The sequence below is a fragment of the Colius striatus genome, chromosome 14, assembly GCF_028858725.1.
Source record: "Colius striatus isolate bColStr4 chromosome 14, bColStr4.1.hap1, whole genome shotgun sequence".
Lineage (NCBI taxonomy): Eukaryota > Metazoa > Chordata > Aves > Coliiformes > Coliidae > Colius > Colius striatus.
In genome coordinates, this window is record NC_084772.1 from 4,959,896 (window position 1) to 4,979,942 (window position 20,047).

Below are 20,047 nucleotides of genomic sequence, written 5' to 3' on the forward strand. Positions count from 1 at the left end.
AAAAAAAAACCAGGGAGATTCTATCTTAATATATTTTAATACTTGCTTGCAGATCTCTTAAAAAAGCCACCAGAAGAAACTGTAATTTCTGGAATTTAGAACTCAAATGACTAAGCACCACCACACTTCAGGACTAGCTCTGAAGTCAGAGTGATTTTGTTTACTATCTTCCATTTTCCTAATAACAAATTCTAGAGAAGGAATAAAAACCTGCTGCCCTGAAAGCAGTTTAGAGAAAAAAAACTACCGGAGGCTGTACTAGTTTCCTGGATGTGCTGGTGCAAACAGATTTGTGCTATTTCAGGTCAGCTGCTGAAATTGAAGGACATACCTGGAGACCAGGGACAGGTGCAGGGAGTTTGATGTTCAAGAAGCTGCGAACAAGCTGATAGGTCCCTGGGACTCCACCCAACTGTGCCTGGTGCAAGTTTCCAAAGACTGTCACAAAGGTGTAATTTTTGTAACTGAAAACCAACACAAGCAAAGCAGCTGTGAACAGACTGAAATGTACTTGCTACAAAAAACATTCACCACCTTTCAGATCCAACTGAATTAGCAATTTAAAGCAAACTGCCTTGATGTTCCAACATCATCATTACAACAAAACAAGGCAAAAACTTGTGCCTATTTAGGCAGATCCTTGCGTTCAGCAGTCTCAAGAGAAACCAAATCTGGAGCCTGTGGTGGGCTGCTTCACTTTCAACTCTCTATTAGGAAGTTTCTCTCATTAATTTCTCCTAGTACTTAGTTAAACTCAACTAAGTAACTGGCAAAAAGCCTTTCCATTATAATGCTTAAATACTCAAGCAACAAAAAACCAGTTAGGCACCACAGAGGTGTTTATCTCTCCTCCCTTCTCTACAGACTTACACATACCTTAGGGCCATGAAGAAAATCACAGAACAAAAAATGGAATTTAGAGATAAACAACTGACAAAGGAAGCTTTGAGAACTTCTTACAAAATAACCACTCAAATCATTTAATCAAGGCATAATCAATTTAACAAAGATTCGTGTTTAGAAGAAAGAATGAACACTGAAGAAGTAACTACATAAGCAGCAATAAATTACATGAAGTTCTTTTTTTCTCTGTAGCATGATAGACTTGTGCATCACCAGATGATACAACTAAAAGGCTATGTAAGTATCCCTGCATCATGATAACATTATCAGTGAGTTAAGCACATGTTCCTCAGTGCTTAAGATCACAGTCACTCCGAAGTAACTAATGTAAGAACAGCACTACATCTCCCCCTCAAAGGAGAGGGGCTGGTGAGGCATAGAAACACCCCAGTATCAGCTGATTCCTGCCAGGAAACAAAAGTTACATAGCAAGGTACAAGGTTTGACTGTGTTTTGTGGGTTTTTAAAAGAGAATTTAAAAAAATCAAGCTTGAAGGGCCAAATTTCCGCAACTGAGGGTTGGGGTGGAACTATATATAAGTAACTTCAGGTAGCAGTTAACACTGCTAGTTAACATTTAGCAAGTTAGATATTTATTTGGTAACTTTGGTTAAGAATCACCAGCTCATCATGTGTTGCTGAGAGAGAAGAATTGGAAACACAAGATGGATCATCTCATCTGTGCACAGGCAGGCATCTCCCACCACCCTGCTAATGACTGCTGATGAGGTGGGGCAACCCATTGTTAGGGACCCCAGAAGAGGCTGTGCAAGGAAGAGAAAACAGAGCAGCACTTTCCCTACTCTGTAGCTGTAACAAATGCCCGCATACTACACTGCAGTTGTTGTTTGCTTTCCCACTGCTCAGTTAGCCTGGTGTTATGTTGGTAGCTACCAGATAAGAGACACATATCCACAGGTGCAGTGAACAGGTAATACAGCCATTTGGTGATTCAGCTTTGGGCTGCTTCACAGCATGGAATTCTCCAAGGATTTTCTTGGTCAAGGAGCTTAGGCCCCTGTGATACTTGCTCATACAGACAATCAACCACTTCCTTAGTTTGAAAATCATTGCTAGATATCTCAGCTTCACCCTCTTCAAATTTTAAATAAACCTCTCAGTGTAGAAATGGAATGATCAGAATCGGACTCATTTGCACCACATTTGTCCTCAGTACTGTCCTTGCTTCCTCCCAGCACTAGCTCCTGACTGTGATCAGCAATCAGAAAGGCAGTATATAGAAAAGGGAATTTTTTTTTTTCAGAGGGAAAACAAATCTCTTTCCAAAGTGAAAAATCTTCTCCAATGGATTCAAGGTCTTTTTAAACTAGAGCAGTTTTTAACTAAAGCAGTTTTATACTCAAGTGGCTGCTGTAAGTCCTGCAGAAGAGAAAAGACAGGGAACAGACACTTCCGTAGGCAGCAAGAGGGAGCTGACCTATTAATATGTTTGTGTGCATTACAAAGTTATTCTGCCTTATTATTAGTGAACTTTATTAAAAAGTGTGCTCCCCAGAGCATTCACCTTACCTTTGTTCTAGATAGTGCAGAGCCTGCCTCACAAACTCCATTCGTACCTCCATGTTATTCCGTACTTTCAAGGCATCACTAGCAGGAACCAGGGTAACATCAGTCATTTGTTTCACCATGGCCCACATCTCAGAGATATTCTATAACAAGACATTCCACACTACAGAGATTAGTACAGAGATGAACAAGCAGCACTGTTTTGAGCTACATGGTGTTACGATGCTTGAGAAAGGCATAAAGCCGCAAGAGTAATGTCTGTTTAGATTTGTAATGGAGATACTGGGTGCAGCCCTGAAGGTCAGCCACTTCTGTCCTGCAGAATTCCCATTTCCCAGGCTCCTCTGTGTAATTCTTGTGCAGGAAGATCACTATAAATATTGTACCAGCAATTGTCATCCAGGATCAGAAATGACTTCCAAAACTAGGCTGAGTACTTGGTGCTCTGACTCTTTCCCCATTTCCAGCTTGTACATCCCACTCAATAAATACCACAATAACATCAGCTTTCTGTACAAGCAATCATTCTGTCTGCCATTGCAAATCTCTGCAATCAGCTGTGATGAGAAGTATCTAAAGGATATGGATCACTTGAACAAAGACTCAAGTCTGAAAAAAAATGTTGACAGCTATCCAGGTCTGCTCATTCACAAGGATGACACTGTATCAGTGTCTCTAGGACTAAACTATCCCTGCTGAAACAGCAAAATACTGAGACATAACAGCACTGTTAGCTCCAGCAAGGGCAGGTATTTGATCTTGGTGCTTCAAAGCAGCAAAACCATTCAAACTTGCTGTGTTCTTCCTAGCAAAATGAACAGTTGTTCAAAGATGCACACTGGTAATTCAGATCTGACTGATGCATTTGCTCCTAAGCTGCTGAACAGCTTTTTGCCCTCCCCACTCACAAAGTTTTTTCATGACTTGACCTTCCTGCAATATTCTCCTCCAGGCATTTCTCAAAGGTGCCCAGGTTTGTGCATTTGTTTTTTTGGGGGGTGGATCAAGGCAATGCAATTAAAGGAGTGGAAAGAGAAAAGAGAAAAGCAGGCAGATCATTGGTTAAAAGTCAATCCAAGGGGCTTCACATTTTGCTGTGGGAGCTTTTCTCAGCTCTAGCAGAGTCTGATTAAAGACCCTTCACCTACAACTGAACACATTTAAAGGATGTTAAAAGGCCCAGTTATGAAAACCAAATGCAACAGAACCCATTTAAAATGAAAGGCAATTTAACCCCCAACTCCAACAGTAGCACAAGGTGACACTGTAGGGAAAGCAGGTTCTTTTCCTCACTGTGTTATGACATTTTCACCATGATCAAGTTCCGTCACAGGTGGGCCCTGCTGCACTACAGAAGATGCCAGTACTGGCTCTGTATTTTCTGTGGAGCCATGCCTTTTTATTTTTTTAGCAATATCAGTATTTTTCCACCATGTCTGCAGGCTCTTAATCACAGCTGAAAACAGATTAAATACATTCCTTCCGTGAAATCTGTAGCAGTACCTTATCATCCAGCTCTGCAACAGCTGCACAAAGGTCCACCAGGTTAGGCTGCAAATGTCCATTCACTATCTTCTCATTATAAATATAAATCTGAAACACATTGAAAGTAAGCATGTTTAATAATATCTATTGCTCTCCTTCCCCAGCCAAAGTAGCAAAATCCAAACGATGCTCCCAGAACAGAAATGCTTTCTGCTTCCCTCCCACGTTAGCCACTTCTAATGCAACGCAAGAGGAATGGACATCATCAGCAACAAGAACGGGCATTAGCACCCACCAAGCTTCCACAACACACCAAAGCCCCAGGCCTGCCTGAAGGCAGACAGCAATCCAGCTGTTCAGGGGTTCTGCATGGTGAAGCACTGTGCTGAATACACTGTTAGACTAATTGCAGCTAACCGCTGAAGGACAAAGATTCAGAAGAGAGTTAACAATTGGATGGCTATGATACTGCCCTGCATGGCAGCCTCCCACCTGCTGACTTAAACAAGAGCTTTGCTGGTTTGTGGCAGTATTCAGGGAAATGAGAACAGCAACCTGGTTCTCCAAAACCTGCCCTTAAACATATCTACACCCCTACAACCCCTTCCCCTGCTGATTTTAATTGTGGTCTTAATTTAGCTCCTTCTACTATTGTTTATTCTACTCTTAGCACAAAGACCTTCCAACTATGTCTGAAAATAATCAGTCTCAGTGCTAGAAAGGCAGTGTCATTGTACTGAAAGTCTCTTTTGCATGCACCACTACTTCAACATGCCCAGTGTGCAAACAAGATGCTAAGCTCAGGGTTGCATCCAGAATCTAGCAGTAGTGGACTGCCGGCTTCATTGTGTTTCTGTAAAACAGTCTGAACTATCATTGAAGAGTAATTGATGACTTCAGTTTAATTAAAATGCACTTAGTAGCAACTGATAAACTGAAACAGCATACAGTGCCTGAATCTAGGACTTTTAACTACCTAGTGGAACCATAGGAGCCCCATATCCAGTGCTGAAACCCAGCTACTTTTGCACTCAAGCAGGGTGATAAGGATAGCTCAGCCAGGCCAGCTTCTCCCCAAAGGGCTTGCTGGGAGCACACAGCAAATGCAACAAGTGTTTTGGTAGCAGAATGCCATGGTTCCACAGCACATTGCAACAGCCTTGATGCATCCTGTAAACCTAATGAGAGCCCACCTGATCACTCATGGGAAAGACACAGTGTCTGCACCTACCCCTGGAATTAGTACCACTAGAGAACCTGGGTTTCCAATACTCATAAAACATCTGGGAATCATGTTGACACCCTCAAAGTACAGACATAATCATGCTATAAGACCACCCTTAATACAGGTATATTACCTGTAGATATGGAACAAGTTAATGTGCTATTAACAATGCCTAAGTCAAATGTACACTTTATCAGCAAAACCATGCATCTTATTTTGTGATTATTTTCTTCACAGTTACCATAACTGAATGCAGACACAGAAAAACAGATGTACAAGCTGCTATCTAGCTCAGCAAAGGCTGAGCTAAAGCACACAATAACTGTAATTGTCTGCAAATTAGGCAACACTTTGTCTATGTCGTTTCACATATTCCATTTTGAAAAAATCAAGTCCTTCTCTTTCATTTTGTTTCCAACAGTGCTGGTAAACAGATCATCTCAAATAACAAAAGTAACAAATTGCCTATGTAAAGGTTTATCAGTTTTGCCTGAAGATTTTCAGAGGAAGTCTAATGCTAGCAGACATTAATTCACAGCTGATGCACTAATCGCTCCTCAGCAGCCATGCTGTTAAAATGGGATAGAATTTGACAAACATCCTGATTAAGACTTCAGCACGTTTTTCCCTACACACACACACGAGAACAGCCACCTTCCTCATGTGACAATAAAGGGAATATAAAGTTTTCATTTGTGTACAGTTATGCATCGACATAAAGTCTAAAAGCCTTTTTTATTGGTAAGATTAAAAGAATGTCAGTTTATTACACAAGCATAGATGATTTCTTCAGTCATATATGATGTTTAGGGTTTCCTTTAGAGAAAAGGACCCTATGAGTACATTTCTAAAAAGTCAGGCTACGTGTCTGTATTATTCAATTGCATTTTAACTCAAGACAGGTATTTTCATGTTTTACCTACTGTATCTTATTTCACAGTACACTCACACATCCTTATTTTCCCCACCTATCTCACTCTGTAGAAAACATTTACCTGTATTTCTCATTTCCACTCACCTGACGGGCGTATGCCATCTCCACATTGTCCAAAGAGCTGCGGCCTGGGGGGCTCAAGTCACCAACATAGCTTGGCTGTTTAATGAGAAGCGAGTAAGAAGGTGTAAGGTATAAACAAAATCATTGCAATGCATTTTATCAGCATATGGACTCTCAAAGAACAGCAGCAAAACCCGTTCCTGACAAAACCAAGAACAGGATTTTGAGCTATCCACAGAGTAAAAGGCACAGTCTCACTGCAGTACTCCATTATCTTCCCAACTGAGCCTGAAGTTGCTAAAGTGACAGAAATCCTCCTTATTCAGTGCACACACCAGCCATTAGCTCTCTAGAACTAGTACATCAGTGTCTTTTGATAGCATCTTCTAATTTTGATTCATTCCTTTTGTTTCTTGAAAGGTTGCTTATTGTCACATTAGTATCTTGCTGCAAAGCATCTAGTCTGAACCACTGTCACAGCAAGGACACAGAATTCAATGGTCCAGCTCCAATGGATCCAGTCTGGCACATCTGACGCTCCCGTTTTGTCCCAGTATCGTGAAGACAAACACAACATGAGACTGCAGCATTCAATTATGTGCTGAGAAGTGCCTCACTGCTGGTCAGCTGCAGGAGGAAGAAGGATGCTGGCAATATTCTGACCTGAAAAAAAATCACCTTTCCACACACAGAGACTAGGCCAGGGTTGGGATACTTTTGGCGTTCAGCAGGGAGGGACAGTTGACACAGTCATGGCATGCAAAATTTGTACTCTCTTATAAAACTCAGTATGTAACATGCCACAACAGTTTAATGCTGCATAAAGCTATTCCAAGTGTTCACTACCAATAACAGGTATGTTTTCACTTTAGCCACCACTGTACAGAGATGTTCACCACTCTGGACTAAAGAACACTCCCCATTAAGTATAATATACTCTGATCTTTCCCGCTTCCTAAGAATGTAATTCATCATTTCAGCACCAGCATCACACATTTTGGGTTTGAGAAATCAAGTGCAATCATTTTAAAGACAGATCACTTTGAGGTTAGCACTCCTTTAACACCAGCTGCTTCATAAGGAGTGTTATAGACATGATAGTCTGAAGATAAAAGCAAGACAAGCTTAGTATAAAAGCACAATATTTATTATGAAGCCATCTGACATAGTTGGGGCAGGCAAAGAGGAACAGACAAGCTTTCAGAAATACAAGCATGTGTTGAGGTCTGAAACTGAAGCAATGATCTTTGCTCAGCTTACTTCAGGTGCCTAGCTCAGGTACAGTCATGAGGATCTACAATTGCTGTTTACTTCTGCCAGGAGACAGGATGCAAAACACAAAAGCTGAGTACTGAGTCAGTGAGCTGAGAAGAGAGTTGCTGTGCCTGGATTTGTTATACCATATAACTCAAGTCCATAGATATTCCTCTAAACTGGAATCAGTAACTTTTTGTGTGAAAGACTAGGTACATCTGCAGAGTTTTAAAATTAAGCTTTTTGCCATCAGTCAGTTATGGATAGCTGCACCTTAGCAATACCACCAATTAGCTTTACTTTCTCTGACATTCTAGGTAGATGATATCAGTATTTATTGTGTAGATAAGATCACCTTCAAGTATTGCTTCAGGACATGTTCTAGTCTTTTTTCTTGAAGAGTTCAGTTGAATGTGACCAACTCACTGCTTGTACAAACAACATAAAGCCCTAATGCAAAGAAAAAAAATAATCCCTGTTTTCACTTTCAGTTTGATCAGCTTGAGAGTTCAGCTTTGCTGACACCTGTCAGGCCACAGCACGGCTGGACCAATGCTCCTGACATGACCTGCCTCACATAGATTTCAAGAAAAGAACCAAGAAATGGGTAGCTTTTCTCCAGATGGTGTCATTGTACAATGTCTTGTTTCAATCAAGGATGAAATGCCAACAGAGTCTTCACAAGCACCTCACTTACTTGGGAACTGCATCCCAATTTTGAAATTAAATAACACAAACACAGGAACTTCCACACGTTACTGTTCAGTCTGTGCGCTGAACAGCCTCTTGGTCATTCCAAACTGGTTGTAATTTTAATTTGGTATCAGTTTAACCCAGGTTATCTGCTATTGTGAAGGACCTCTCTTGTACTCACGAGCGTATGCTCTTGCAAAGACAACAGCTCTCCACTGTCCTAGCCCAGGAGTTTTGATCAGGAAAAAACTTCACAATTTAAAATTGAAAGACAAACAAAGTGACACAACTGCAGTGGTGAAGACACTGCTCTGAGTTAGCTAGAAATTTATATGTGAAGAGCACTGAACTTTGTGGTATTTGTGATTACTGCTTTTTGTGTAGCACACAACAGCTGATTACAGAATTAAAAATAGTTGTGATTATCCCTAATACAGGGAAGTACAAATGAATGAAGGCTTCATAGCTGAACCTGGGCAATCCTTTAAAATTGCTGGAATTAGTTTATCACTGCATTAATTTCTCAGTATTAGTGTTTTTTAAATGGCATCCAACCTGATTATAAAATCAGGCAGAAGCACTGAGACCTCAGGCAGTATAAAAATGCATCTCAAAAAGCCCAAAAGAAATCCCACTTTTTCTAACTGAACTTAAACTAAAAATATTCTTCACAGTGAGTCTTAATGGATACTGATATTCAGAAGCATTTGTGTTTTTCTTTCAGAGCCAAATCATCTGACACAAATTCCTTTAAACCCACCTAAAACCCCACAAATTCTTTGTTCTAAAGAACAAAGAAGCTGTTAAAGCAGGTTTCCTGGGAGACAGACATGATGGCAGAAATAGCGCTTTGCAGCCTTCCCCTATGCTGTGCCAGATAAATTGCAGTTATTTAAAGTAATGCTAAATTATGCATGCTGTCATTAATTACTGATAAGGTTTCATCTTTTAAAGCAAGTGAAGAAGGGTACATTGTGACTTAGTGTCACTTAGTGCCCAAACACCAGAAACACAAGCTTTGTTTTGTGAATCTGGTGCTGCCTTCTCCTGCTGCTGCTTTGCGACACCAAAAAGCATCCACGTGGCTGCCACTCCAGAGTGAGACATGACTGATGGGTTAAAACTCGCAGGTAAGGATCTGAACTCAAAAGTGCACACCTGAAAAACTAAGAAATAACTGTGCTGGCCTTTGGGTTTTCCTTTCCTTTCCTTTCCTTTCTCCAATCTTAATTTTACCCTAACCATTACACTTTTGAGGGTCACTTATTAATGATTTGCCACAGCTGAGAATAACCACGTCACAACTAAATGCTTTAAAAGCCCACTACCAATTTGGCACTTCAGCAAACAAAAAATTCAGGAACTTCAGAATTTGTCTTGCTTCTCTTACACTTCTCATTCCTATGCCAAGAACCACGGAAGCAAGCTTACTTCCCAATTTTTCCATCTCATACTTGCGTTCTGGCTCCATCTTTGAATTAGTACATGTAAAAAAAGTACTAGATCACTGAACTCCCTCATGGCTGTGCTAAAAGGAAATATCAAAAGCAAAAGTAAAGCAGTGAGTCAGCATGGAGAAAGGCAATTTCCATTCTTCACCCTGAATTGCAGAAATGGAGAGCTGTGCTGGTAACCAGCCTGTGAACCATCCCCTACATGCTAAGGGGGAGATGTGGGGAAGGGGGAGGATATCCTTTGTGGCAAATCAGAACTTATCTAGTTTTAAGCAAGGAAAATGTCTTGAAAGATGTGTTGAAAACAGTAGCTTAGGACACGTGAGAAGAATTGTGTTTCAGGTCAGGTTCTTAACTAGAGTAACCAAAGGTAAACCAGAGAAGTGGGTAATGTACAAATGACTGCAGAAGTGCAAGTGCATACACATGTATCTCTGCATCTGTAGTCTCATATTACTTAAATGGCTCGTGCTGTTTGTATCAGTCACATTTGCATCTCCCTGCACTGAACGTAGGTCTTCCCAGAACAATATTCAGAACTGTAATATTTATTCTAAATAGTATCTGTTTGTGCAAGCTGCAGCTATACTGCACTGCCGTTACATTTTTATCTTTTACATTCATTTAGCCTAAAAATGCCAGTTTCCAAAGCAGTCCTCCTTCGTTTGTACTCAGCCAAGCATTCAGCCTCACTTGCACACCAAACCGTGCAGATAATGATGCATTATTCATCACCCTCATATGCATATGCACATTCCTCAGCAGAAGTCTGGGCAGACATTTTGTCAGCGCTCCAAATGGCTTGGCCAGTGAACGCAGTGAATAACTAGGCAGGAGACTGAGCTGGAGAAACACTATCAAAATACACTGCAGTGTGGTGGGGAGCAAAAAGCATCTTGCAGGCCTTGGGATTTAAGAGATATGAAGACATGATACAGAGCAGCAGAAGAGAAACCAAGAGGGACAGTGTCTCTCTGTCACTGCGGGAGCGGGTTGCTTGACAGCAGGAGTGGAAAAGCCTGGGGCTGCGGTAGGAGAAAGAAAAACTTGGAATAAAGGGACAGAAGAAATGCCTCAATACCTATTGGAAGAAGAAGTGGAATAAACACTTTTGAGAGCATAGGTGTTTGATACCTTGAAAACAAAACTCAGGCTTTCACCCCAAGAAGCTCCTTCTTATTAGCTCTGGTTTTCCCTTATTGGAAGAAGGCCAGGCTGGAGGACAAGGGGAAGGAGAAAACTCTACTGGCAACTTCTGTGCTGGGTTGAGTTATCAGCTTTGCCTGTTAATTGGTCTTATTTCCATTAATAATGTGTTGGTATTTCACTCTGACCGAATTAGCTTGCCCAAAGCTTGAGAACTGGCTCACAGGCAGACTGGCCCCCCTGTTGTGTTTGGATCTGTGCCTTTTCAGTTGATTCTCCATCTCCAGAGGATATCAATTAAACCTCTACTATATTCTACAGGCTGTGTCTGTTTGTGTCACACGCACACAAAAAACTTATTTGACTGGAACAAGGCTTTAGAAGAACAACCTGCTGTGGGGAGGTTAGATAACAGGCTTTTAACACAGTAGATGCACTTCAAACCTCTCAAACCTTTGACTTCTTGAGGTTAAGACTAGAATATATCAAGGATTTTAAATGCTCTTGAAATGACATACTGATACCATTCTCCCTTTCAAAGCATTTGTAGAGTATTAGGAAGTGATAGTGTATATTGAGTCATTCATGAATTAGAGGCTGGTGGCTTTTTTCCTTCCTCCCTCCAACCAATTTTATGCTCGACATCTTGATTGCATGGCCTGGAGGTAGTGTCCATTTGACACTGAAACATCAGAAAAGGGGTTTTACCTTTTCAGAGCAGATTATTAAATTGCTTCTCCTGGCAGATAATATTCACACTTCAAAATGAAAACCCCACACCAGTAACTCACACACAAATCAAAGATGTTATAAACTGGGAACAGCTGCCAAGTCTTCAGAGTCACATCCTAAAATAAAGGGATAGCTGTTCCTAGTTTCAAATGAATTCAGCCTACATTATTTAGCATTTCTAATATTGGAAAGATGGACAACCTTCTGAGAAGTCACAGTAAAGTATCAATAAAATACTTTATGGGGGAGATAGCTTCTATAAAAAGATGTATGCTAACTGGTATTAACCTATATTTAAAAGAACAGTAATCAGAAAGAGACATTTCATTAACAACTTTAATTATTTCCAAATCCCTATCCAGGTCATACCCCATTAAAATAAAAGAGCCCTTGGTGTTAATGTATTTTGAAGCTCTACAGGTCATTCCAATCAACAGGAGTTTATTTTTCTTTTTTTAAAGTGTGGAACATGGCTATAAAAAATGGACCTGTGGTCTGGACTGAAATCACAGCAACTTGTATTCCTCATCCCTTATCACCTCTCAAGGTTACAGTTTTCACTAAGCATTGTGCAGGTGTTGTGATGTGACTCGGTGCTCAAGGGATCTCAGCTGATGCCTGACACCTTTAGCTGAGGGGTGGAGCTCTCACAACTCTACATGTAATGCTGCTTTGTTCTACTCCTTAAGTTTGCAGTTGGAACGGAAGATAAAGAATACTTTAGTGCCTAGTCAATACCTTTTCATGTTCAACACGAGGTTCTCTTTTGTGTTTAGTATTCAAATAGTTTTGCCAAGAAACCTGAGAGACTTCATCAGCCTCCTAAGAAAAGCCATAAATCCTTGCTACCACACAGTGATAAGGGGAAGAGACACTAAGACCTGCGTGTGAGCACAGTTGCACCTGAGAAACTCTCTGGTCTCATTAGTGATACAAAGGTTTTGGGTAGCTGAAGTTCACCCCAACGTGTTTTCTGTCCCCTGGTTATATTGTCCTGAAGGCTGTTTGTGTGACTAAGTTGCCAGCTTGCACAGATACTGCTTAAAAACAGCTTCAGCCATAGGAGTTCCATTGCCTGTAAGTCAATAAAAACAATCATAAAGGTTTGATATTTTGCTAGACAATGCATTCTGCTAGTCACAGCCATCCCAGAATTAAACAGAGATTTGATACTTCTCATTTTCACATAGTTGGAGCTGCTGAATAATCCAGAGGCATTTTCAGCAGTGCTGGAGTGCCAGCTGTGTATATGCTGTGACTGACTGTGCACAGTGTTTACAAAGACAAAGATACCTCATTTTCCTGGGTGAAATCTAGGGCATCTTCCCCTGATGCAAGCAGAGTATGAAGAATCCTTTGTTTCACCTGTTCCCATTCAACCAGCATTGATTCTCTGTGATACTCCTCAGCCATAGCAAAAGTCTGTTGGTGAAGAAGAACAAAGAGCTAAGGAATATACAGAAAAAGACAACCTAGCTCTGCTATTAACACACCTTCTCAAAAATGAAACAGAAAATAGCAACTAGATAAATCAACCAGGTCAGACCTCAAGAGGTAATTATGTGCTCTGTATTACTTTAACAGGGTTCCTGTTCAGGTATGAGGGGATTGAGAAAGTAGGTGTGTGTGAAATTAAGACAGGTCTCATACCCACAGCTGGTAAAACAGGGAATTGGTGTCTCTTCCATGATACTGCAATACACACAGAACTTACCAGGCTGGAAATCAAGATCCTTTCTTTAATTTAGCAGCATGCACACAATATCCAGGCCATCACTGATCCACATGGTTTGCTAAGACTAACTTCTCTAATGGCAACTAGCTTTTCACTTCCCTGGAGGCCATAAAGATTTGACTTACTGTACTCTTAACAGAGATGTGTTTATTGCCCACATTTCATTTTCAGTTCTTTGTTTTTCTTTTAAATACGAAACAGGATCAAATAACAAATATTAGCGAAAATTAACTAGTGCCAAATAATCAGAAGATCCCTTTTGTCAGGAAGGTAACTCAGCTGATTTGCTACACTGTCTTCAGATCTAACTGGAGAACCCATGGAAGGAAACGGCTTCTCCCTCAATATTCCCTGTGTTGGCAATAGCATTAGGATTGAGAGGATGCTTCACTACCTTTCCTGCTATTGTTGAGGTGATGCTAAATAGCAGCCTCTAGTATAAGTATAGTATATGGCAAGAAATTAGACTATTTACACTAATTCTAAATAAGCAATAAGCAATAGTGAATCTTTCACTTCTTTCCCAACCTTCTCTTTCACACAGCTTTGTGCTGCAGTGTATGTAACTAAATGTCTTGGTTGGCTGAATAAGTTTATCATCTCATTACAGCTCACTCTTAGGATACTGTCAATTAAGGGCAAAAACATTCCCTAGTGTAAATTAATTGATAAGAGGCAGTGACATTTGGCAAACATTGAATTATGCTATAGCTGTATGCATGCACTGTTAAGATTTGTGTTTCTTTATTTCACTATATACATTCAGTTTGTGCCTTTGTAGAATACAGGTCTTGGTCTTACCTTCAGTGGACGAATTTCACCAGGATTTTACATATGCTTTATTAATTACAGTATAATTATATGTAATGAAAATGATTTAATAATGCTGAAATACTGTTTCTTATTTCAAAGAAATGCAGGCTTAGTTGTAAACCCAATGCCCCAAGCATACATAGAGGGAAACAATCATAACATAAGCACTAGGAAGCATGCAATGACATTTCCAAGCAACAGTTTTAAGACAAACAACAGGAAGCATTTTTCCACACTGCATAATTCAGTTGTGGAAATCATTGCCCCAGAACATGACAGATACTAAACCCATAAATAGATTCAGAAACAGGATCAGATGAATTTTACATCAGAAAACAATTTCCATATCAGAAAGTCTTCAAAACAACTACTTGCTTGGAGATGAAGAGACAGAAGATGAACAGGAGAAGGCTAACTGCCTTTTTTTCTTATAGATTGTGTAAATACCGGTCCGTTTCATGGCAAGAAAAGAGACTTGTCAAATCCTGAGCCTAAGCGAGAACTTTTACTTTCTTACTGTAGCATTTTGTTTTGCACTGCTTAAAAACTCCTTTATTTTTCATATATCAGAAACTCCTTTGGACAATGTGACGCAGTATGGTGGTGTGACCGTTCTACAGACACAAGAATGAAACCTGCAGCACTTTGGCTGCATAGGCCTAAATGTGGTTGTGTGGACTTCAGCTCCTGTAACCTGCAGAAAAAGCTGCAATAAATACACTGAGTGTCACCACTGTGCGGGAAGTCTGCACAAGGCATTTGTCAGAGCAAGAAAAATCCCAAGTTTGAGGCATTATCACCTCTAGAAAAGGCAGCATCTGCACACAGAGCCTTGAGTACCGTGCCTTATGAAGAGCAGCTGCTCTGTTCAAACAGATTTAACACTGTGAGCCTCCTAACCCTACAAAATACTGCAGCTGAAATATCACTGATGAGTATTTATTCCAGAAATTCAAAGTATTTACCAATGTCTAATTTGTCTATATTCTCAATACGGTCCTTCAAAATCCCACCAGCTTATTAAATATCTAATTCATTAATTCCTCAGGAACCTCCTCTTTCCTTTTTTTGGAAGGGAAAAAAGGTGCTTGCTTCCAACTTACCCTCTTCCTCGACTCTTCAATGGCTGACAGTAATGCATTGTCTTTTTCATTCTTCAGGAATCCCTGCAGAAAAAGGAGAAACGGGGATTCAGTCAAAAAATCAGCCTTGCACTAACATCAGATACATATTGTAGCATTCGGCTCTTTCAACTCTGAGAGGTACTTGGAGCTCTCTCCCTAGTCCACTCCTGAGAAGTTTAAAGGTCACTTTATTTCATCAGAAGTACAGTAACATACCCATACAGAGCAACCTGAAAATGAAAATGCATTAATCTTCAGTTTTAATATGCATTAAATCCTGGTGAAATGTCCTGCTTCTATTCTCTTTTATCTCTGTGTCCCAGCAACTGCTTCCTCTTGCTCTCCATTCCAGGGAGCTAGGATGAAAGCTGGTAGGAGTGATAAGCCCAGATAAGATTGTTGGACTTGAAAATGTTGGGGGAAAAAAAAAAGGAGAAAAAATGGTTTGACTTGGCAGCTTCAGGCAGGAGTGGAGTGCTCACAGAAACTGTGAAAGCCTTAAAAATAGTCAGTTGAGGAAAGATAGAAACAGCTAAACAGTTGGAAAGCATACAGGAAAAGTTTACTGTACAGCCTCTCTCCACTCACACAGCTAGAATGGGTAAAGAATACCCACAGAGTTACCCACAGCCAGAGGGCTGATTTTAATTTTCAGTGTATCAGTAAATCTTAAAGACATCGGGTCGACACGAATGGTCTAATTTAGATGAGCTGTTAGCTGCTTACCACAAAGGTTACTTTTGTGATCCATACACTATTTTGAATTTTAAACAAATAGCCAGGGGTAAACTGCAGTAACACACAGAGATAACAAACAGGAAACGTCTATTACACCTTAACTTGAATATCCTTACTTTGCATGTTCACTGTTACATGACCAATTAAATCAAGTTGAAATATACTCCCAGATTTCAACTCGTTATTCAAATAGCAAAAAGGAAAAGCTTTTGTTTCCCTCTGAAGTAATCCACTATAACATTATCAACTCCATTAAGTGCTAATACCATAAGAGTCTGTATGCTCACTCCACAACTCTCAAGAGCCACTAACAAAACCAGGGACTGGGAATTTGGTGCACCATGCTTTATGCTTTGACAAGGCAGATGCACAACTGCAGCAGCATCTGACTGAACTTGTTGGGAATCATATTTAAAATGTGCTTTAACTTCCTCTTAAATCAGTAAATCCAAGCTGAGTCTCTTTCTCAATGAAAATTCCCAGCTCCCGGAGAGTTCACTAGGTCCATTTAAGGGACCACATTACACGACATGCCAATTAGGAGATGATAATTGTCTTTTTCAAATTCAAGAACTGTTAGCAAATTAAAATCCTCACATGTTCCAAGTAATATGTGCAAAGCCTCACTGAGAAGTACCTTTTAAAAAGGTTGCCCTATGCCTTCTGTTAAACATCATGACCGTAGCATGACAACTGCTGCTTCAGTAAATGACAGGCAAATTGTTAAACTTAAGGAGTTTTGGTAGCTGATGCTGGGGTCCTGCTCCTGCTCATGAGACTGCTTTTGCTCAGTTAGGCCAAACAAGAGCTCTTGAGGTTGTCACTCTAGGTTTGGTGGCCAAAATGTCATACATTAAGAAGGTGCAGAGCGTCTGGCTGCTGTAAGAGTCTTTATTCCTGGAGTTTATTGCATTGGCACCTAGTGGGGCATGATGCTTTGACCACTGGGCATCTGGAATTCACATATGGATATAAACACACCAATGTACATCTACTCTAAGTAAAAACAGAGCTCTCTGGAACCAGGACGGACAGAATAATGTGCTTTATGCTGGAGAATTTTGGTCCTTAAAAATCTTAGGTCATGTAGCAGCTTTAAGAGTTCACATATCAATTAAGTCTGGGCCTTGAACAGTGCTGGTAGTGCTCACTGAGTTACATCTGCCCTAAAAGCTTTCTGCAATCCCAGAGGCAAGGTTTGACTTCGCCATGAACGTCTGCAGACTGTAACAAGCTTTCGGAGCTATGGTGTTCAGCACAGAGTACATGACCCATATCACAGGAGCTGCCCTCTCAGGGGAAATGCTACCAATTGTACAATGAGCAATGAGACATTGCTTCTTATTTGGTATCCGAAGAGAGAAGCAGGAGGAGAACAGAGATATTGTTAGAAGACAAAGGGCTATTTCACAGCAGCAGATGGCAAAGATAGGAATAGCTAACACAGGCATCACTAAAACCTCAGAGATGAAATCCTAAGCTTGCAGCTCCTCTATGCACAAGCTCTGCCATCGCAGGAATCCCAATGAAGCCTGGATTTTGCTTGAAAATGAAAACTTACCTCCCTGAGGCTATTTTATGCAAAAAGCTCACAGAGCCTTAATGTGATATCATGCTGTCCTGCTTTAGTGAGTGGCATTTAATTTTCCTCTGTTACTGTGGGACTCCCACACATTCTTCCTGCGTCTAATTTGGAAGGGACACAGCACAACTCTTCTCTGTCACAGGTTCTCTGCAATACTTGTTGCTGAATGTGTCCTACCCATGATTTGTACAATATCTGATGAGATGGTGTTCACAAAGCAAGGACACAGGCATAGAAATACACTCCCTTTCCCACCTTCAAGTTCCCATTTTCCAGATAGCCTCACATATTCTTGCACATCTACTGTCTCTCGGTATCCTTCCCCAGCACATTCCATCTCCTCCTGGATCTCTTATCCGTGGATTCCAGTCTGATCTTCTCACATTTTCCCCCTCTCTGCTGAAATCCAGCCTCACTCTGCCCCGCTCAAGGAAGGTTTGTAGAAGTGGCCCCACTTTGGAGGGGTGGGACCCCTGGGAAGCCACACCATTTCCCCGTTCTTGCCATGCTCCTTGCTCCCCTGTCATTTCTCATCTCTGGCAACTACTGCCCAACTCAAGCTGATGTGACAGGAACTGGCACCTGCCTTGCTCCAGCCTGAATTCAAGGGAATAAAGTGTTCCAGTAACTAATTCATTATCGGTTCAAAAGGGCATGCATGCACTGATGGTCTCTTTTTGACAGGAGACTGAAAGTCTCTTCCATTTACCACAGTAAATGAGGTTAGTAAATGCTCTCCTAGCTGATACAAGTCTCTTAATTACTTCCATCAGCCAGGCCATACTTTTAATACTTGATGTTAGTATTCAAGCTGTCAAGAGAAGGCTTGGATGTTGCCAAACAGCATACCGGGGCCTCGGATGTTGACAGCAATTGCTTACGTTTTCATTGGCAGAGGAAGAAAGGAGAAAATTAAATAAACAATCTGGGGCCATTTCAAGTCAATTGTTCTTTAAAATATATCCAAGTGCTAAATTTCCAGCAGATCCAGTAAGTCTTACAAAGGACCTGCAGGGAAGAAGATTATACAGTTAACAGAAGTCACTCTTTGGCAGTGTTCTGGGAACAGTTGCTCCAGATGAAGCACCTGATTTTATTATCTCCACTAGCAATTTTAAGAAATGGTTTGCTAAATACAATCCTACTGCAAACATGCACTCAGCTGAGCACCCTCCCAAGGTAGTGGTACACCTTGGCACAGCCCTCCTGGTCATGTTCTCTCTGGAAACAGAAAATGAAGCAAAATTACCTGGAACCCGCTGCCACAAAACCAGACCAACTATACATTACTGCTTTATAAATCCAAGTTATTGTTTATGCTGACACAAGCACGAATGCTTGCTGTCTGGGCTTCGAACAGATAGGCCCATAAGCAATGTGGTGTGGCCAACTAACATGTTCCTGAGGATGAGCACATGTCAGCGTAGCTCAGACATTATTTTTCTCTATCCAGACTCTTCTTTTGCAGGCATCACTCCAGTGTCCCCTAAGATTTGTTTTGCGTCAGCTTTTGCTATGAGCACACAGCTTAAGTGGCTTCACTACACACCTTGGCCTGTGCAATATAGTGTCCTTCAAATCAGCAAGGCAGCTGCCCAAAGATCAGCTACCACATGCAATGAGCTACGTGCATTTGTGAAAAAGGCTTTCTCCTTAGAAGACTTCAGACAGCAAAATTGCTATGGGGCCAAGGCAGACTGAGGGCCCAAGTACAGAGATCCCCAGAGAGGAAAAGAATCCAAGGAAGGGTGATTTACCAGTCACTCATCACTTCAAAGCTGCACAAGAGACAAGAAACAACTCATTGTACACAGGTGCAAAAGCTCCCCGAGAAGGAAGGTCTGTTGAGGCTTGGCCCACAACTGTATCTAGTCTTCAATTCAAGGATTTAGCAGTACATTTTCCTTGCCTAAGGCAGCTAAACCTGTCAAACTACAATACTCATTTTTCAAGTTCTTTACCACCATGATTAGAAGGGAAAAATCCTGCAAGATTTTTTCTAAAAAATTAATTCCCTGTTGACTAAACATCACAAAAATCAGGGGGAAAACAGAAGGGGGTCACAGTTTGTTCAGACTCAAGAGCCAGTTGTGGCAACAGAGACCTTCAAAGCAACAGCTGTGTTGAAGTTTAAGAGGGAAGAACATGGAGACTAATAGCTATAACACAAAACCATGCTAATGCAGGCAAACACTGGGCTTGGGGAAGATGTGCTGCTCTCCTACCTGCCTTCATAACAGTCTCCACACCTGTGCTCCCCACTTGTAGTCAATACTCATGTTCAACTGGCTTGAAAGACAAAGTAGGAGCAGATAGCATTCCAGTGGCAGTAAGTCACTGAAATATGCAATCCCTGGCCTAATCTCTGCTCCATTACATGACTAGCAATAATTTTGAAGAGGATTTCACTTATCTTAAAGCAGCTTTCTGCTCCAGCAAATCAAATTTTGCAGAGTTGCAATACTCTGTCCTTTCCCAATGGAAGAGCTGCAACATAGACCATTCTGGCAGCAGCAGGAGTCAATGTGCACCATGTGGCCAAGAAGGCCAGTGGCATTCTGGGGTCAACAAGAAGAGTGTGGGCAGCAGGTCAAGGGAGGTTCTCTTCCCTCTCTACTCTGCCCTTGTGAGGCCTC

General features: G+C 41.0%; 1 protein-coding gene across 3 annotated transcripts in view; it reads right to left on the reverse strand.

Annotated features, from left to right (window-relative positions):
• NUP93 (nucleoporin 93) overlaps nt 1-20,047 on the reverse strand; it is a 76,685-nt gene that overhangs the window by 16,827 nt on the left and 39,811 nt on the right. For all 3 annotated transcript variants that reach the window (XM_010198434.2, XM_062007326.1, XM_062007325.1), the window contains 6 exons: nt 15,068-15,130; nt 12,710-12,838; nt 6,159-6,233; nt 3,934-4,023; nt 2,434-2,573; nt 332-464 (listed from right to left, as the gene is read on the reverse strand). In XM_010198434.2, the coding sequence (XP_010196736.1) occupies nt 332-464; nt 2,434-2,573; nt 3,934-4,023; nt 6,159-6,233; nt 12,710-12,838; nt 15,068-15,130 (630 nt within the window). The remainder of the gene's footprint in view (nt 1-331; nt 465-2,433; nt 2,574-3,933; nt 4,024-6,158; nt 6,234-12,709; nt 12,839-15,067; nt 15,131-20,047) is intronic.